This window comes from Neofelis nebulosa, chromosome 5 (assembly GCF_028018385.1).
Source record: "Neofelis nebulosa isolate mNeoNeb1 chromosome 5, mNeoNeb1.pri, whole genome shotgun sequence".
NCBI classification, from domain to species: Eukaryota; Metazoa; Chordata; class Mammalia; order Carnivora; family Felidae; genus Neofelis; species Neofelis nebulosa.
Genome location: NC_080786.1, coordinates 32,254,920 through 32,273,963, shown reverse-complemented (window position 1 = coordinate 32,273,963; position 19,044 = coordinate 32,254,920). Strand labels below are relative to the sequence as shown.

The 19,044-nt window shown below is 34.1% G+C and overlaps 1 protein-coding gene across 3 annotated transcripts in view; it reads left to right on the top strand.

Moving 5' to 3' along the window:
* STAG1 (STAG1 cohesin complex component) overlaps positions 1-19,044 on the top strand; it is a 408,272-nt gene that overhangs the window by 303,885 nt on the left and 85,343 nt on the right. For all 3 annotated transcript variants that reach the window (XM_058732364.1, XM_058732365.1, XM_058732367.1), the window contains 3 exons: positions 1,487-1,594; positions 4,596-4,710; positions 12,427-12,544. In XM_058732364.1, the coding sequence (XP_058588347.1) occupies positions 1,487-1,594; positions 4,596-4,710; positions 12,427-12,544 (341 nt within the window). The remainder of the gene's footprint in view (positions 1-1,486; positions 1,595-4,595; positions 4,711-12,426; positions 12,545-19,044) is intronic.

Sequence of the window (19,044 nt, the reverse complement as noted above, 5' to 3'; positions counted from 1 at the left end):
TTTGTTTCCTGTGAGTTTAACTTTCTCATAAAGGTATTAGCTAATTTAGCTGATGTCATCATATAATTGGGGGAAGGAATAAAACTTAGGCCTTAGCCTTGTACCTCTCCTCATAATTTAGGGGTATGAGTTGGACATGGGCAAACATTTCTGCCTCAAGACAGAAAACCTCTGGTTATAATTTGTAACTTCTCCTTGACACTGTTAAAACTGTCTCCTTCAGTGGTAATCTCATGACTCTCAGAGTATGGAAGGGAAATACAGGGACGTGTAGGTCATGGGCTAGCCAGTCTGCCTAAACATACTGTTAATTTTTCAGTGCCTCTTGGTTCCAACACAACCCTATTGTAACCCTCCCATGCTATATTTGGCTACTGTTTTTGCTTCACAGTGGAATTAGAACAGGCATTGATGAGAGGGGGAAAATATACTTAAAAAAAAAAAAATGCTCTAACCTGTTTGCCATCCTTGATACGCAGCCCTTTTTCATTCAGAACTACAGCCTCTTATACTGTGATGCAACTACCTTCTTTTGCTGCAAAGGTTACTCTGATTTTCTGGTTATTTGACAGTTCCTTCAACTTCCTCTTCTGAGGCATATCTAGGATTGAATTCTGAGGAATGAACTTCTACCCCTACATCTTGTCAAGTACCTGTACAGCCTGAGAATTCTATACTTTATTCATTGTTCATCTCTAATTGTATCAGACCTTTTTAAACATGTTAATAGTCAGGAAATGGATGTTCCTTTTTTGGAAAAAAAAAAATTAAAAACACATTGCTGCAAACTAAGAAATGGCTCCTACTTTAAGAATACATGAATATAAAGATGAGGAATTTGTGTAAGTGAAGGAATGGTTTTGACTACTGAATCCACTTTATATAGAAAGAAGACAAAGTGGTATTGTAAATATAGTGATAAAATATAATTTAAAATGGATATTTTTCTGGGACACCTGGCTGGTTCAGTCAGTGGATCATGTAACTCTCGATCTCGAGTTCGTTAGTTCAGGCCCCATATTGAACGTAGAGCTATTACTTAAAAAGAAAGAGAGAGGGAGCAAGGAAGTAAGAAAAGAAAGAAAGACAGTTCTGGAAAGAAGAGTTACCTACTATAATAATAATTTAATTGTGAAATGGACAGATATATTCCTAGTGCCTGTCAACAAAAATGTTGGGCACATTTAAAGAAATTTAGCTAATTTGGGCTGCTATATCCCAAGGTGTATGTACCATGGGTGTCTATGTGTGGAAAGAAATGTGGACATTTTATTTTCTTATTTTATCTGTATTTTCTGAATTTTACATAATGATGATTAGGTATATTTTATAATGAAAGAGAAATATACTTTCAAAGTAAGATTAAAAGAGACAAAAATAAAGTCAGTATGCATTGAGTTTTTATGAACTTTACAAAATTTAAGTAAAGATAGAACTGAAAGTAAACATTTATTTTGGCTCAGATGTTGCTTTCTGAATTTTTCAGTGGAAGTGAAGAAGCTCTTTCCAATGAAGACTGTGAAAATGTTTACCACTTGGTGTACTCAGCACATCGCCCTGTTGCTGTGGCAGCTGGAGAATTCCTTCACAAAAAGTGAGTTAATGATCTTTGAAAACAGTTTCTAATTTTGCATTTTGTTTTGTTGTTGTTTTAGAGTTAGTGGAAGAAAGTAATAGTGACTAAAAATAGTGCTACAAGTGGCCACTTCAAATTCTGGGGACTATAATTTTCTTACAACCTTATGTGCATATCACGAATCAGATCCGCATAAGAATGATGTCCCTTGTGACATACTCCTTTTCCCTGAAATCTAAAAGGGTGGTTCTCAGCTAGAGGTGTGAGTGGAGATTCGGGAAGTGCATGAAGTTTATAAAAGCTCCACATGAAGTTTATAATTTATATTTCATTTCACCAGGGTTTTTTTTCCCCCTGGTGAAACTAAGAACTTAAAATTCTTAGTTCTCATCACCTTCTCAACATTTGTAATCTAAAATCACCTTCAAAATGCCTTCCAACTTTTCATGTTTTTTTTTCACTTTTTCTATGGGGGTGAAGATTGTTTTGACCAGTAATTTATAGTGATTCTGAAAGCTATACAGTTGCGGTTTAATTAAAAAGCAAAACTTTTATCTTATTACTGAAAAGGCTTGAGCTAATGAGATTTTATGAGTATAATTGTTCTTATGCAATACATTTTGATGGTGGCCTACTGTATGTTCTATAATTTATTAGTAAATCACTCTTAAAGTATAAACATATTTGGGAGGGGGCTGTGTTTTACTTTGTTTTTGTTTTTTCGTTCATAGATTTAACTTAGTGACTTCGATCATTGGCAGGTGAACCCCAAAAGTCTACTACATGTAGTAATTTGTGATTATGCTAAGCACAGATATAAATCATGCACCAGGCATCTGTTGTGCATGGGTGATTAACTTTCATAATGAGCAGGCCTAGCCCTCCATTCAGCATCTGCATCTCAGTGCTGCAGCAACAAACTGTTGTGTACTCACTGGTACTTCTCAAAGTGGGAAAAGTTATTTCTATGTGAAAAATCTTTCTTTAAGACAGAAGTTGGCTACTAGTACATGCTGGTAATGAAAGTAAGGAAGAATGTCCAGATTTTTCAAGCATGACTTTTTTTAAAGTAGTATATTGAATTTGCCACTGACTGTGACATCTATGGCTAATAGAACCGTTCTCTTTCCATATTTATCTTGAGGTGTTGTCTGTCGCAAATATCAAGGGTGTACTATAGTCTTAACTTTTCTTCCTTTTCCAGGACTGTTATATTCTCATTAGCGTCTGTTCTCTACTTTACTTTTCAAAAAGCTTTGTGTTTTTAGAATTTATTGCTTTTATAGTTTCTGTGAAAAAAATACATTATAGAGGTTGGTTGGTTCTCTACAGAATAGAGGCCATAAACTGGCAACACTTGTGTCAGAAAGACCCTTTGATATATCTTATTTTATCTACATTGTATTTTGCTAAGTTTGAAATACTTGCTAAAAAGTTTAAAATTGGAATGTTCTACATTAAAAGCCACAAGTGTAATAAGCCTTTGTTATTTCTTATTTCTTTGTGAAAATGAAGCCAATTCCTATTCAAATGGAAGGTTCACTCAAAGCTTGTTCTATGCCCTTGCTCTGGAGATACAGTTTGAGAACTTTTGATTCTTAATGATGTCTTTGAGCATTCTCCCATCATTTAATATTGTGATCTTTAAAATCTTAACAAGTAAGCTGTAGAATAGCCCCAGGAGTTCTATGATTAAGTTTAGAAGAAAATATGCATGCATGCACATACACATTTAGTCTGTTTTGCAGCTTAGTTTATAAGTTTATACACAAGGTTAACCATACATCCATAAATTAGTAAAACATATCTGAAATGAGTACTTTAATGTCATCAAAAGTCTATAATTTAGTTTTAGAAAAATTAGGTTAATTCCTCAGTACCTGATATAATTATCTAATTTTGTACATTTTAGTTATAAAGGACCCTCATTTTTTTCCCATTTATTCTTTCCTCTGAAAGCCACCCAAGCAAACAGAACTTTCTCTTAAACCAGTCTGATAGCTATGCTGATGTAGCTTCAAAGTAATGCTCTAATCTTTTCCCCCTGCCATATAGCTTCCCCTTCCCTTCTCCCCCAAAACTCAATTTCTCTGTACTCATTTTCTGCTTGAGATTGGTTTATTTTTATGTTATTCTGTACTCATTTTCTGCTTGAGATTGGTTTCTTTTTATGTTATATGAAATTATTCTCTTTATTCAGTTATTTAGCCTCTCATCTGAAAGGCCCACTGTAATTTCCATAATTAAACCATCATACACTCTATCCCTGTTTCTACTGTTTTGTTTTTCCTTATAACACCTGAGATAGCATATATTTACCTACTATTTATTTCTATCCATTAGAGTGAGAGCTCAGTGATAATAGGAAGTTTGTCCTTGTTCACTGTTATATCCCATTTAGCTAGAGCAATGCCTGGGAATAAGGCACCTATAGCAGTCCTTAAGGTTTTTTTTAGAATAAATCTTAATAGCCAATGAAAAATTTCAAGTCATATCTTCATCATATTTTAGAAGTTTTGTCACTAAGTGATATTTTTTAAAATTTCCAGTTTATGTCATTTTATTCTGTAGTTAGTACTGTTTTTAGGTAATGAGCTGAAAAGAATGCTAGAAACAGTTGTTACAAGTGTGAATTTTTATAATTGTTGATAGAAAATTTGGCTAAATTCTTTAATAACCTGACTCTGAAATTAATATTTAAGAAAATAGGACTATTTAAAATTATATATTCTAGTATCATATAGGATAAAACAGTTTATATTTTTCATAAATACTTGAATACTGGTAAGTTAAAAAGCTTCCTTTTACAGTGTATATATGATTGAATTGTACAAAATTCTTTAGATCTAACCATTTTTTAGCCTATAAAAATATCAGTTACATGGTTTGAAATAAATCAGTAACCTGATCTCTGATAGGTTGTTTTTTTAACACTGAAATAATTTGCACAGTGAAGGAAAAGACTAAAATGCATATCTATGCAGGTTTGTAACACTCTTGTTTTGTTACTTATTTCTAGGTTGTTTAGCAGACACGATCCACAAGCAGAAGAAGCATTAGCAAAGAGGAGGGGAAGGAATAGTCCAAATGGGAACCTCATTAGAATGCTGGTTCTTTTCTTTCTTGAAAGTGAGGTAAATTTTAACATAGCTCTTTGTTTTATTTTTGTATTAGATTAAATTTTAAATAAAATTGTCATTTAATTCATTGCAATTAATTGCTATTTTTCAATCCTATGAAAATAAGCCTGTTTCTTACAGAATTGCCTGCATGGATTTCCTGATTATAGAATCTCTATTCTGCCTTTTGTAGGAGTACATATGTAGGTGTGGGTCAACACTGAATAGAGGCTAACAGTTTTTAAACTTTTATAATATAGTACTGCATACCTGTTTGTTGTTCCTCTTTGTTTTTCTTGAATTTCTGCCTGTAGCTTTTAAATTATATAAAGAGCCTGTGAAAATTGTCAGGTTGTAAATTAGTTCTAACTTGTTTGAAAATTACATTTTTTAAAGACAAATAAAAGTATGAATTTAAATGTTTTAATTGAAAGATTATAATCTCCATTAGCAGTATTTCCATGTGACATTTTGATGTCAGTTATCCTTAAATAATTTTGTAATTAACATTCATAATGTAGTGTCAATCAGAATCTGCTTCCACAAGTGAACTTTGGTTTGCCCACTAAAATGCTCTTTGGTATTAGAACTATATTTCCTACTGCTAGTATGACACTGAGGGAATGGTAAACTAAACCTAAAGAGAGTTCCTGAATGAATAAACTAGTTGTCTTAGAAATGAGTGGGAACAGAATTACAAAGAAAATGGAGAAAATCTAGAAATCTTGGACCCTGAATTTTACTTGGAAAAATATTTTTGGTTTGTGTCAAATGTCCAGGAAGGTAAGATACTTCAAAGATTCTTATGCAAATTTGAAAGTACTGAAGAAACTGTAGGAATGAGAAATAGACAAACAGGCAGCTTATATGAAAATTGAGATCAGAGAGAATTAGGAACTGTGTCAATGGAATGAGTGGAGTTAGGGCAAAACAGGGCAGAAGAGTTACTGATATTTTTTAAGCAAATTGGAATGAACAGAAAATGAATAAAGAAACAAAACGTCTGGAGAGTTACATTCGAGTAAAGGATGTTTTTGGAATAGTGTTTTAAATACATATAGAAATTACATGGGGAGCTTGTTAAATAGCATACCAGTTCTATTCAGTAGCTTTGGGGTGTGGTGTAGTATATTCTAAATATTTTTAGATGCATATTTATGTTGTTTATGCCTCTGGTCCAGAGACCGACTACACTTTATGTTGTAAGGGTTTAAAACATTTTCTTAACAAAGCAAGTGTAGATATAGAATGGTGTAAAATACAAAATACTTGTAAGGTTTAAGATGTAAGATTGAAGATAAAACACTAAATACTCGTAAATATTGGCCTTGTGATAGGCCATTTCAAGTTATACCTTTAGCCATATAGGTTTTAAAGGAGCATGATTAAAAGTATTAACAGAAAATCAGGTTCTGTATGAAAATTTGACTTTAATAACAACAATAGTTTCAAAAATTGATAGGGATGAGATATGCAAATGATATTTTTTTAATGTTTATTTATTTATAGGTTGGGGGAGAGAGAGAATCTCAAGCAGACTCTGCATTGTCAATGCAGAGCCCAACTCAGGGCTCAGTCTCAGGAACCATGAGATCATGACCTGAGCCAAAATCAGGAGTTGAACGCTTAACCAACTGAGCCACACAGGCACCTATGCAAATACTATTTAAACTATTTGTTGAAAAGTTTAAGGAATATATGATAATTTGGACTAATCTTGATTATTAATTGAAGGAAAAATTTTCAAATCTCTGAAAGCTCAAGGACTTTTTGATATTTTAGAAGGTATAAGTACTTAGTTTTATAGTTTTATAGTTTCATTTTTTAATTAAAGCAGTAATTTATAATGTATATTACTGTTCTATTTTCAGGTGGCATTACTGTATTCCTATGCTTGCCGCTGTTTACTGAAATGTTGTAAGAAGATTAAAATATATTTCCCACTCCTCTATGGCATTCTTTTCAGTTGCACAACGACTGCAAATCATATTTATTTTTTAGTTCGTTCATAATCATAATATGTTCTTTATGCCCTCCTCTGTTTCATAAGAAACATTGTTTGTTAAAATCTTTCTTGTTGCCCTATAAAACTAGTGTACACCTGGAGCTGGATGCTTGTTAAAGCCATACTCTTAGGGTGGGATTCTGATGGTGTCCTACTCTGAATTATTCTTTGTTTTGCTACAACACATTAATTAGTAATATTTTAGTAATAGACTTATATAAAGTGGAGTTGCAAGAGACCCTAGAAGTCATAACATAGAATGAATCCAACTTAGGGGCACCTGGGTGGCTCAGTCAGTTACGTCCGACTTTGTTTCAGGTCATGATCTCACAGTTCAGTTCATGAGTTCAAGCCCCGCGTTGGGCACTCTGCTGTCAGTGCAGAGCCTGCCTCAGATCCTTTGTCCCCCTCTCTCTCTGCCCTTCGACCCCCACTTAAAAATAAATAAACATTTAAAAAATTTTAAAAAAGAATGAGTCTAACTTATAGATGAGTTAACTAGTCAATTAACTAGGATTAACTGGAAGGATTATCCTATTGCTTTCCTTTTTTTTTTTTTACTGGATGACAAGAGTGACATTTTAGTAATAGAATTCTAAAATACTGAATTAAAAGAAGTTTATAGTCCATGGAGTAGCTTCCATGAATTACAGGTGAAATAATGGAGATTAAGAGATAGGTCTAAACTAGTTGTTAATTTTCTTTTCTTTTTGTATCAGAAAGTAACATTTTAAAGCCAATACAACCTTTATAGCATTCAGTGATTTCAATGATAAAATACCTTGTGTATTTTAGATGAATGACAATCAGTACTTGAATGTGGTAAGTCCAGGTTGCTAATGTGACCATAGAACTTACTATAGAAACTGAGGCTTTTCAGAGTGACAAAAATGCTATTAATAATTATTCCACAGTAACTAGCATAGCCTAAGACATTGCTAGATAACATACAGAAAGATGGTCACCCTCCTTCTCAGCATATGAAATGATGAAGTTAATTATATCAGTCATTTAAGACAGAAAATTAACAGATTTATTGACATATCCAAGAAATCTCTACAGAGTGATCATGAATGATAATATATGAATGATAACTTTTTTTTATGTATTCAAGATACAACAATAACTGTCTCTATTTCAGCAGAGAATAAAACCCCGTATAAGAGTATTTAGAATTTTAAGCTTAGTAATTTGGGATAATTATTTGCACTGTGAATGATTTTTCATAAAAAGAATCAAAATAAGGTTCCATTATACAGTGAACTCCTTATTGTATTTAACTACTTGGCAGAAAAGTCAGCAGGCAGAGAAAATTTCAGTTAAAATATTATGAGTAATTTTGAAGCCAATTAAAGATGAATCAGAATGTACCCAGAAAATTGTAATTACTCACCAGGGAAATGAGATTAATTTGTCTTACATATAGGTTTAAAGGAGAACCTATTAAATAAATTACACTCAGATATAGAAGAGTAAAATCCACCTTGATATAGATATAATTTTATATATAATCTTAATTTATATGTTACATATAATTTATAAATAAATTTAAATGTAATTTTAATTATTTTGATACACAGTGACTCTTCATAGAGTTACCTTTTTTTAAATCTAATTCTTGAAGAATGCTTCCTGAAGTATGCTTCCAGATACTTGATTTTCATGCTGTTTTTATAAAATTATGATACCAGAAACTGTTTTTAGAAAATTTATTTTTGTTTCATTGTTAGTGCTCCACATGCTTTTTATTCCCAGGATTTTTTATAGCAATTGAGAACGCTTCAAGGCCTTCCTTTCGACAGCTTTATCTTTCACTACCAATAGATCCTTGGTATAAAGTGTCTGAAAGATGGTTACAAGCTTTTACTGGCCATGTTAGAATTTTTTTTTTTATCAGACATGGACTTACGTGGTATTCTTGAGGAGATTTGAAACTAGCAAGTTATGTGGTCTTCACAGAGGCCCCAAGACAGAGAGACTGTATCATAAACATTATGTCAAACTAATTCCTGACTGATCATGTTATACTAATTATTGTTGCTAATATTGGTGAATTTGAAACTCATAATCAGAAAATGGGCCAACACATTGTCATGTCCTTCCAGTATACACATTCAGTTTGCAAGAAGTGGTTACTGGTGTTAACAGAAGGGTTCTACTAAGCCACCATCTTAACTAATCAAAAAGATAAGGAAATTGTCAAAGAAGTTAGCAACTACATTGAGAGTATTGGCTATCACATACAAAAAAATTTCTGGAACAATGACAACATACATACCTGAGCTAAGTTTTAATATGCTGTGGTTCAAGGCATAGAGAAATCATTTTTTTAAATGCCAATGGTAATAGAATTATACTATTTAAAGCCTTGAATTGTGCCAACAACTCATTCACCTGAAAACTTCATGCTGAATATCTCAAGATGAAAGAACTGTGAGGAATTTGTGGAAGCTATAAAGTACGTTATTATGAATTCTATTAGAGTTAAATAACCCAGAGTCCCATACAAGGCACAAAATTAGAGGGAAATTTTTAGAGATTTCCTGGTAGATATCTGAAATAAAGCAAAGGTCAGAGCAGAACAGGCTAGTAAAAGGATTAAGCTATGGGTAGTAATTAAGTGGCTGCCTTTAGTTGAGCTTATTCTTCACTTTACAAGTATATTTGGGATGTGGACCTCCTGAGAACAAAGGAGCTGATGTATGCCCCAGATAATTTACAGCCACCAGGAGGAACAGGGAACTTTGGCATTCAAAAGACATTGCATACCTACAGGTTAGAGGGAAAAGGCTGCCCGATTATAGATTCTAGATTCTCTCTTTTCACTTCCCCTGTACAACCAAGGAACCCAGGACCTTGCAATCAGACTTAAGAAAGGGATTCTAGCTACCAGTATTCTTGAGTCTGGAGTATTAACATTACATGAACTAGCAACCAAGAATCACTGAAACTTGAGCAAGCATAAAACCCAACATATTGATGAAAGTTTTTGATTAATTCCCCTGAATGTAAGAGGTTATTATGAAAGAGGAGGGGAGTTCATAGAACTTAAAAACATGATTTCCAAAATTTAGAGGTGAAGCAGCTCATTAAATGGCCCACATGAACCTAGTCAAAGATTGACTATAGATTAAACCATGGGATTTTTCCAGAAGATGGAACAAAAGAATTATGAGAAGGAAATTAAAAGACAGGTAGTACAGATTAAGTTTTATCATCTAGTTAGGAGTTCTGTGGAGAGAATAGAGAAGAGGAACTAATCTAAGGACAGGCAGTTAAAATGTTTACTACCCATGTACCCTATATACAGAGTATTGCTTGAGGATGTTTTCTAGAAAAATAAAAAACAAATACACTAAAAGGAAAATAAGAAATGTTAGTAACATTGGTGAGCAAATAAATCTGAAAAAAACTAAAACTAAACCTAAATATATGATAGTGAAACTTAAGGCAAATACCTAAAATTATTCTTAAAATGTGGGAGTGTAATGTAAACTTAAATGAAGAGAAGTAAATAAATGTGTTAGCGACCTTAGTGATGGAAAATAGACGTTAGAAAATACACTGAAAAAAGCACAGATAAGACAAGAAAATGTCATCAGTAGAGCACAGGGAATCAGTTGCCAGGAGAATTTCCAATATCAGTTATCTCAGTAAATGTATAATTGGATTAACATGCTTTATAAAAGGCAGATTGTCATTTAGGGCGAAATAAAATGAAAAGTATTGTTTTTAAAACATTAATCAACACAGGAAGTAAACACAGGAAGTAAACACAAATGAACACAGGAAGTAAACAAGCTGAATAAAGGCTAGATATAATTAACAAATGCTTAAAGAAGGCTGGGGAGACAGTATCATATAAGATAAGCCAGAATTGAGAACCAAATATATTAAGAGAAAGGAGGTTTTATATGTATTGAAGGTCTAATCCACCAAAAATATAATTGTGAATCTTTTTTACACCTGTTTTACAGACATATGTAACGTGCACATAGGCATAAAAGCAAGTTTATTGAACATGGGGGAGGAGTTAATTGTGATGAAGTAGACGATAAAATCTATTATTTTAACTATTTTGAAGTGTATAGTTCATTGGCATTAAGTACAGTTACATGACTGTGCATCTATCAATGCCATCCATCTCTAGAACTTTTTAAAAATCTTCCTGAACTGAAACTCTGTACCCTTAAATAATAACTCCATTCCAGCATAGGTTTTAATAGCTACAACTTCAAAATGATTGATTTTTCTGTTTTCTGCTGCTAATTTTCATTTTTGAAACCAGGTTGTACACCACTTGTACCTGTCATTGTTGGAATGATGTTACTGATGGCCTAGGAATAGTTTTCTAAGATATGTAAATTTGGAAAGTTTGAATGTATCTTGCTGTAAACTTTTGCCTGTGTTCTTTCTAAGCAGAGATGGTAATAAGTATTATCTACTCTGGAGAAAATCATTGGAAAACTGTGTGTGCATATGCATGTGCATATTTATGTGTGGCTTTCCTGAGGCATTTGAGGAATGGAAGATTTGAAATACGATGGAAATGAAGTATAGAATTAAGGAGTGCAAATGAAGCAGAACTTTAAATATATCATCAAAATGCACATAGAAGAATTAATGATAGAATTAGGAGTGAGGAAGAAAACCAGCTCACTTCTCAGTTATGCCAGTATATCAGCAAACAACCAGTACATCTAGAAAGGACACTTTCATACATTTTGGGACCAGTATTCGTGATGTGAAAACTATTGTCTCTCACTAGTACAAGCACATAAAACTGAAGTAAGAATTGTATGAAATAGTACTTAAACTTTATATGTGCTATATACTCTTTTCTGTTTTTCTTTTTTTCAATATTGGTCTCAATGTATTAAATTAGTTTTAACAAGAAACTAGTTTGGGCTTCGCTGGATGTCATGAGCCTCAAGGGTGGAAGAACATTTTTACAATAAGGGTGGAGAAGTTAGTTGTAGTAGCAGAAATCAGAACAACACCAACATCTCTACTTACCTTCTCTGAGGAGCTTTTTGAGTAATATTCTTCATGGTGTAATAACTAACAAGTGGTAGAGAGTATACTGTGAAGTGTTTGATGAGGAACATGAGAGTGTTTGTTACTGTGGAAACATAGATTCCAAAGAAGATTGTCAAGAGTAACGAGCAGCAAAAAATTGGTTTGGGGTGAGATGGGAATGCATTGAGTTAAATGGAAATTACAATACGAAAGAAAAGAAATACAGTAGCTTAACATAACATTTTGACCTTGACCAAGATGAGAGATGTAAAGTAAGTAATTCTGACACCAAATTTTCAAATGGAATTCTGGGAGAAAGGAATATATGTCCTTTTTTAAAAAAAGCTAGTTCTAGAAACAAATCAAGAATAATGAAAAGTGACCTTGATCTAATTTATAATTTCAGGAATTCTGTTAAATAGTTATACTTTCAGTTTCTTCATCTATAAATGATGCCGTTGGACTAGGAGATAGATCCTTAACCTTACTACTGGAAAAAACAAAAAATTATCAAGTCTTCATACTGCATCCCCATTATTTATAATGACATACAAATATGTTTATTGTTTTCTAAGTGGCTCTTGGAAATATTGTGACCAAGCCACCAAGCCATTTCAATTATGAAGAAAATGGTTTATCAAATTGAAATATTATTAGTAGTTTCTTCATTAAATGTTCTTCAGTCACAGTTGATTTGTTATTTTTAGTTACATGAACATGCAGCCTACTTGGTGGACAGTTTGTGGGAGAGCTCTCAAGAACTATTGAAAGACTGGGAATGTATGACAGAGTTGCTATTAGAAGAACCTGTTCAAGGAGAGGAAGGTATAGTATTTTGACAAGTTGATTTACATGGTGTTTGGGGTTTTCATGAATAATCATACCATCCTGTATAGGTCACTTCTTAAAATTAAATATATGTAAGCACACTATGTGTCTTTTTGCAAAGAGAACAGTTTGTTTCCTCTAACAAGTGAGAATATCTCTATAGTTTATAGAGTTTATAACATCGTTCTAGATTAAGACTGCTACCATGCTGCACAGTTTTTAAAAATCCATGTGTTGTGTAATACTCAAAAAAGTTTTCTTTATGCTGATTTGAGACACAAAATACTGATGTACTTCATATAAAAAAAACAAAAAATGTGCCCCTAGAATTTTACTGTATTTATGTGTGAATTTGGAAAAGGCTTTGACACATAAGGATTTAATTAGACCAGAGCCATCCCCTTTTGTTATATTTTCTTAAATATTAAAACCAGGAAATAAAAAATAAAGTCATTTACCTAGTTTCAAGAAATAGAAATAATTGTTATATGAAAATTTCTGAAGTATGTATCTTACTACATGTTAATATGAACAGCAAAATGGATATGTATATTTAATAAGGTATTTATATTCTAATTCTAAAAGCTTATATGAATATGAGCTCCTTAAAACTAGAAATGCTTTTTCCTACAAATGGTTTGTTTTTCAAACTAACCCATGATAATACTTTGAAGAACTGCTGTTTTACTTAATCCATACAACAGACCTGGAATATGGACACTTTGATATAAGTGACACTTGGGGTGAACCAAACATGGACTTCAGAATCAAAAGAAATACATTCAGATTTTAAACTCTTCTCTTTTGTCACTAGAATTCTCATTTTTTTCTGATTGTTAGCTTCTTTTTCTTCATAATACAGAGGTTATTTTCTTTACATATCTTATGTGGGTTTTGTGAGGATTAAATAAGATAGTATACTTTTGATTTCCTCTTCTGTTTCCCCTATTTTTTTTTTTTTTTTCTGTGTGGTTCAGCCCTCTGGGATATAAGAATAAAATGAGCCATCTCCTGCAGTAGACTACCTGAACAGGTCACTAGGAAAGTGATCATCCCCTAGTGTTCTTTCTAAGCAGTGATGCTAATTGGCATTATCTACTCTGACTTTAACAAATTCAGTGAGAGAAGCAACAGGTATGCATCATATACAAATACACTCCAGTAAAGTGGCTCACATTGCCTCGTTTAAACAAATATTTGCCTCACAACCTCATTCTTAATCTGTAACAAAAATCCTTCCCCAGATTTTCCCAGACCTTCTATAAGGTGCAGGTAATTATAGTATATTTGACCCTACTTTATAATTTACTTTATTCTCATGTGTTTTTCTCCCTGGATATCCTTGTTAAGAAGATGGCCCTATTTCAAAATTGATGGTCCAACTAGTTTCACTAGGTCAAATTCTCAACATTACTCCAAAATTTTCTCTTTATTTTACTTACACGGGTTCCTGCTACATTCACGGACTTTATGCATTGTTTCTAGTGAATCTTACCATTTTCTCTAATAAAATACAGTCTAGTCAACACTTGAGCAAAGTGCCTGCCATACTATATAGTAGTACGTTCCATTCATTTTTTTACCCTTGACTGTTTCCATAGAATCAGCGTATTATCAGAGTGGGTTAGAACTTGTTGTTTTTTCTTTTTGTCATCCCATGCTCTATAAGGTTATTTCCAAGGAGAAGAAGGGAAGCAGGGGAATATAAATTACGGAAAGAATAGACAAAGTGCTATGCTTTGGTACTTTTAACCTTTTACTCATTTAAATAAGATATGTCAGTCAGTCAATAGTAATTACTATGTCAGTTGTCAAGGTGTTTTGCATGGATTTATCTTGTTGAAATAACTATGTACTCTTAGATGTTTTGTGATTTAAGTTTAGTTGACATTTAGTTTAACTTCATCAGTCAAGAAGTTAGTTTGGTTTGGCGTGACATAGGTTTGTTTAGTTTGATTTTAGCTAGAAAAGTGAGTTAAAATGGGAAAAAAGTTTTTTTGTTTTTTTGTTTTTAATTTTTTTAACGTTTATTTATTTTTGAGACAGAGAGAGACAGAGCATGAACAGGGGAGGAGCAGAGAGAGAGGGAGACACAGAATCTGAAACAGGCTCCAGGCTCTGAGCTGTCAGCACAGAGCCCGACGCGGGGCTCGAACCCACGGACCGCGAGATCATGACCTGAGCCGAAGTCGGACGCCTAACCGACCAAGCCACCCAGGCGCCCTGGAAAAAAGTTTTTAAGTGAACCAAAGTTTTAGGATATGAAGGCAAGGCTGAAGAGATTATGAATAACAAGCACAAAACTGTATCTATATCATGACCCCACTTTTTTCACACATTTGTTCACATGCATGCTGTGCCACATACTAGCTCAGGCATGGAATGGCATCCAAAGCAATCTTCTTTGCTAGTATTTAGCTGTATTTTCTGATAACAAAATACCACTAGTAACCTTTATTTTTGAGAGTGATTAGAAATTAAGTTATGTTTTAGGTAGGTGAAGTATGACAGTGGATGAAAGTTCAGTTAACAGTTGGAGACAGAGGACTGAAATTTGGGGAAACAGACACATTGTTAAAGATTTACAATAGCAGGGGCACCTGGGTGGTTCAGTCGGTTAAGGGTCCGACTTCAGCTCAGGTCATGATCTCACGGTCTGTGAGTTCGAGCCCCACGTCGGGCTCTGGGCTGAAGGCTCAGAGCCTGGAGCCTGCTTCTGATTCTGTGTCTCCCTCTCTCTCTGCCCCTCCCCTGTTCATGATCTGTCTCTCTCTGTCTCAAAAATAAATAAACGTTAAAAAAAAATTAAAAAAAAAAAAAGACTTACAATAGCAGTTTAAATCATCATATCCTAAAGAATGCCTCATGGTGTTTTTAAGGGTCAAGTTGTGGTGGTGATGGTGGTGGTGGTGTTTTGTTGATGTGTGTGTGTGTGTGTGTGTGTGTGCGCGCGCGCGTGCACGTCTTAGCAAAATCAAATTACTGGATAAATTTTTAGTATAATATGAGGGCCTGGGTAACAGGTAGCCAGGTAACAAAACCATAACTAAGTTATTTGACTTATGTGGTTTTCTGCTTCTTCATCTGTTAAAAAGAAAATCCCAAAAAATCTAGTGTAGATAATCTTCTGTGGTCATTTCTGCTAGTAGAATTCTAGTATCTAGATACTGGATAAAGTATATATGGGCAAATGGAATTCTTCAAAGCAGGAATCATTAATTTATTTATAATTTTAAAATATTTATTAACCACCTTCTGTATTCTAACTGTAACACTAAGCACCCAGGGTGAATTCCTGAGCAAGGTCAGCTCACTGCCCATAAGAAGTTTACATTCTCTTAACGAAGGCAGATCAAAACCAAGTAAAAGAATAATTTAGGAGTTAATAAGTGTGATGGATGATAATATTATGAGAGGTCCATCTTTAGATTGAATCCCTAAAGGAAGAATTTGCTGAGGAGGCCACCTGTGAGTCAAGAAACTGAAGGATGAGGGGGCGCCTGGGTGGCTCAGTCAGTCAGGCACCTGACTTTTGCTTAGGTCATGATCTCACAGTTCATGGGTTCAAGCCCCACATCGGGCTCTGTGCTGACAGCTTGGAGCCTGGAGCCTGCTTTGAATTGATTCTGTGTCTCCCTTTCTCTCTGCCCCTCCCCTGCTCATGTTTCTCTCTCTCTCTCTCTCTCTCTCTCTCTCTCTCTCTCTCTCTCACACACACACACACACACACACAAACACACACAAATATTAAAAAAAAAAAAAAAATCTGAAGGATGAGGAGGCTAGCCATGGGAAGTGTCAAAAGAGAGCCTCCTAGGTAGGGTAGATAGCAATTACAGAGGATCTGAAGCATGAATGATATTATGTTTCAGGAGCTGCAATAGCTAGAGTGTAGTGAACAAATGGCACAAGATGAGATACAGGCAGAAGCCAGATAATGTAGAACATTTTAGCTTGTAAGGAGATTTATTTAGTTCATTCTAAGTAATAGGCATGCAAAGATTTTAAACATGGGAGTGATATGATCCAATTCATATTTTAAGAAAAGCGATATTTGCAAACATCATTTGGAATAGGCAGAAGACCAGTTCGGAAACTGCCATGATGGTCTGTATGGGAAATGATAATAAAAATATAGAAGAGGAAGATAAATTATAAAGAAAAAAAAAAAAAGAGCCCATGGCTGAGTTTTAAAGATTGTGGCTAGGGGACAAAAGCAGGAAGGGCAAGAGAGACTAAGAGCCTCTAGCAAGCTATATAAAAAAGGTAGTAAGAAATTATTATACCCTATAGAAGCTCAGTAAAAAGGATGTTCAAGAGACCTGGGGTTAATAACATATATTACAGAGAAGAAGAAAAACTGCAAAGATTATTAGTTTTAGTGGTGATTTAGGTTGTTGGTGACTTTTAAGCATTTCTTTTCAATCGTAGTCAGGGAAAGACGCCACAGTTCAAGGTGATGTGAATAAAACATTAGTGAGGAAATGGAGATAATGTACAAAGAGGTTTCCGAAGCTTTAGAAAGTTGTATAGTTACCTGATAATTCATAATGCAAACAACTACCCATTTCTTACCCTCACTGTGGCTGTTTGGCTCTTGTCTGTGACTTATGGCTTGTTATGCTTTCAAATTTTATTATTTGGCTTGGCTGTCATATCTCAAAGGGAATTTCAATTAAATTTTAACTGTTTTGAGTTTACCATGTCTAAATAGATGATTCAAAATTATGAACTAACAAAATTAATGTCATTGGACACTGTAAGGTTGGGTTATTCTTCAATACTAAGGATTTTTATACAGAGTAGGGGAATGTTTCTGTACTTGATAAGTTCTCTCTCCTCATTTTCTACACAACTAAATTTTCTTCATAAGTAAAAGAAAATACATTTAGTTCATAGACAAACTTGTCATTCCTTTTATCAAATGTGAAAAAGTATAAAATTCTAGAATCATAAAAATAGAAACTTAGTTGTTTTATTGAGTGGGAAGCTTTTTTCCTTTTATTTGGATCAAGGAGTATAAATGGAAGAGCTGAAGCTATTTCATGTGGCTTTCCTAAGACAGGCTGAACTTCATGTGTTTTTCCTAAGACAATTAAAATGTTAAAACCAAAAAATGATTGCATTAAGATATCCATACATTATATTATACAGGATGATTTTAGTACAGAATAAAAAGGACAGGATTTTATTATTTCTTTTCCTTCTCATTGATATTGACCATTTTTTTAATAATCAATATAACTTCTAAAGCTTAATCTCTTTTAATTTATACCTAAGTCTGTCTCTATAACCCCCGTATCTTTTGGCCTTTAACATAAATAAGTATACAGAGAAAGGGGGAGAGAGGCAGACAGATAAAATTAAGCTATTCAAATCAATGTCAAATTTCTATCTTTAAAAATATATAGGAATGAATTCGATAAGAAGAGTACCAAATCAGTGTGAAGAAAACCATAACATTTTGTTAATTTGACATCAGATAAGATCTCAAAAATAAAGAGCTATGCTATGTACCTGACTGAAAATATTACAAAAATGTCCATTCTTTCCGTGTAGTATATAATTTTTTTTTTTTCAATACCAATGCAAGAAGTGTCTGAGTGGCTCAGTCGGTTGAGCACTCAACTCTGGATTCTGCCTCTGGTCATGACTCCGGGGTCATGGGGTCAAACCACTCGTCAGGTTCCACACTGAGCATGGAGCATACTTGGGATTCTCTCTACCTCTGCCCCACTCATGCTCGCTCGCTCGCTCTCTCTCTCTCTCTGTCTCTCAAATAAGAAAATAAAATAAAATACCAGTTTGAATTCCAGTGGGTTTCTGCAAGTTCTTCAAGATGAGATGAGAGGAGGAACTAAGCAAAATGATTTCATATAAAATGTTTTCTTTTGTTTAAAAGGATAGTGCTTGGGGCGCCTGGGCGGCTCAGTCGGTTAAGCGTCCGACTTCAGCCAGGTCACGATCTCGCGGTCCGTGAGTTCGAGCCCCGCATCAGGCTCTGGGCTGATGGCTCGGAGCCTGGAGCCTGTTTCCGATTCTGTGTCTCCCTCTCTCTCTGCCCCTCCCCCGTTCATGCTCTGTCTCTCTCTGTTCCAAAAATAAATAAAAAACGTTGAAAAAAATAAAATAAAATAAAAAAATAAAAGGATAGTGCTTAAGAGCACAGACCCAGGAATCAGACTACCTGAGTCCATGTCTTGACTCCACTACTACCTGAGTACTTTGAAAGTTACTTAACTCTGTGGCTCATTTTCCCTATCTATAAAGTGTGAAGATATTAGTTCTATCTCTTGGAATTGTGTTGAAGATAAAACAAGTTAACATACAAATCACTTACAACAGTGCCTTACTCATCATAAGTGCTTAATTAGGAATGTGTGGGTGGCTCAGTCAGTTAAGTGTCCAACTTCAGCTCAGATCATGATCTCGCGGTTCACAGAGCACTGCTTCAGGCTCTCTGCTCATAGCTCAGAGCCTGGAGCCTGCTTCGGATT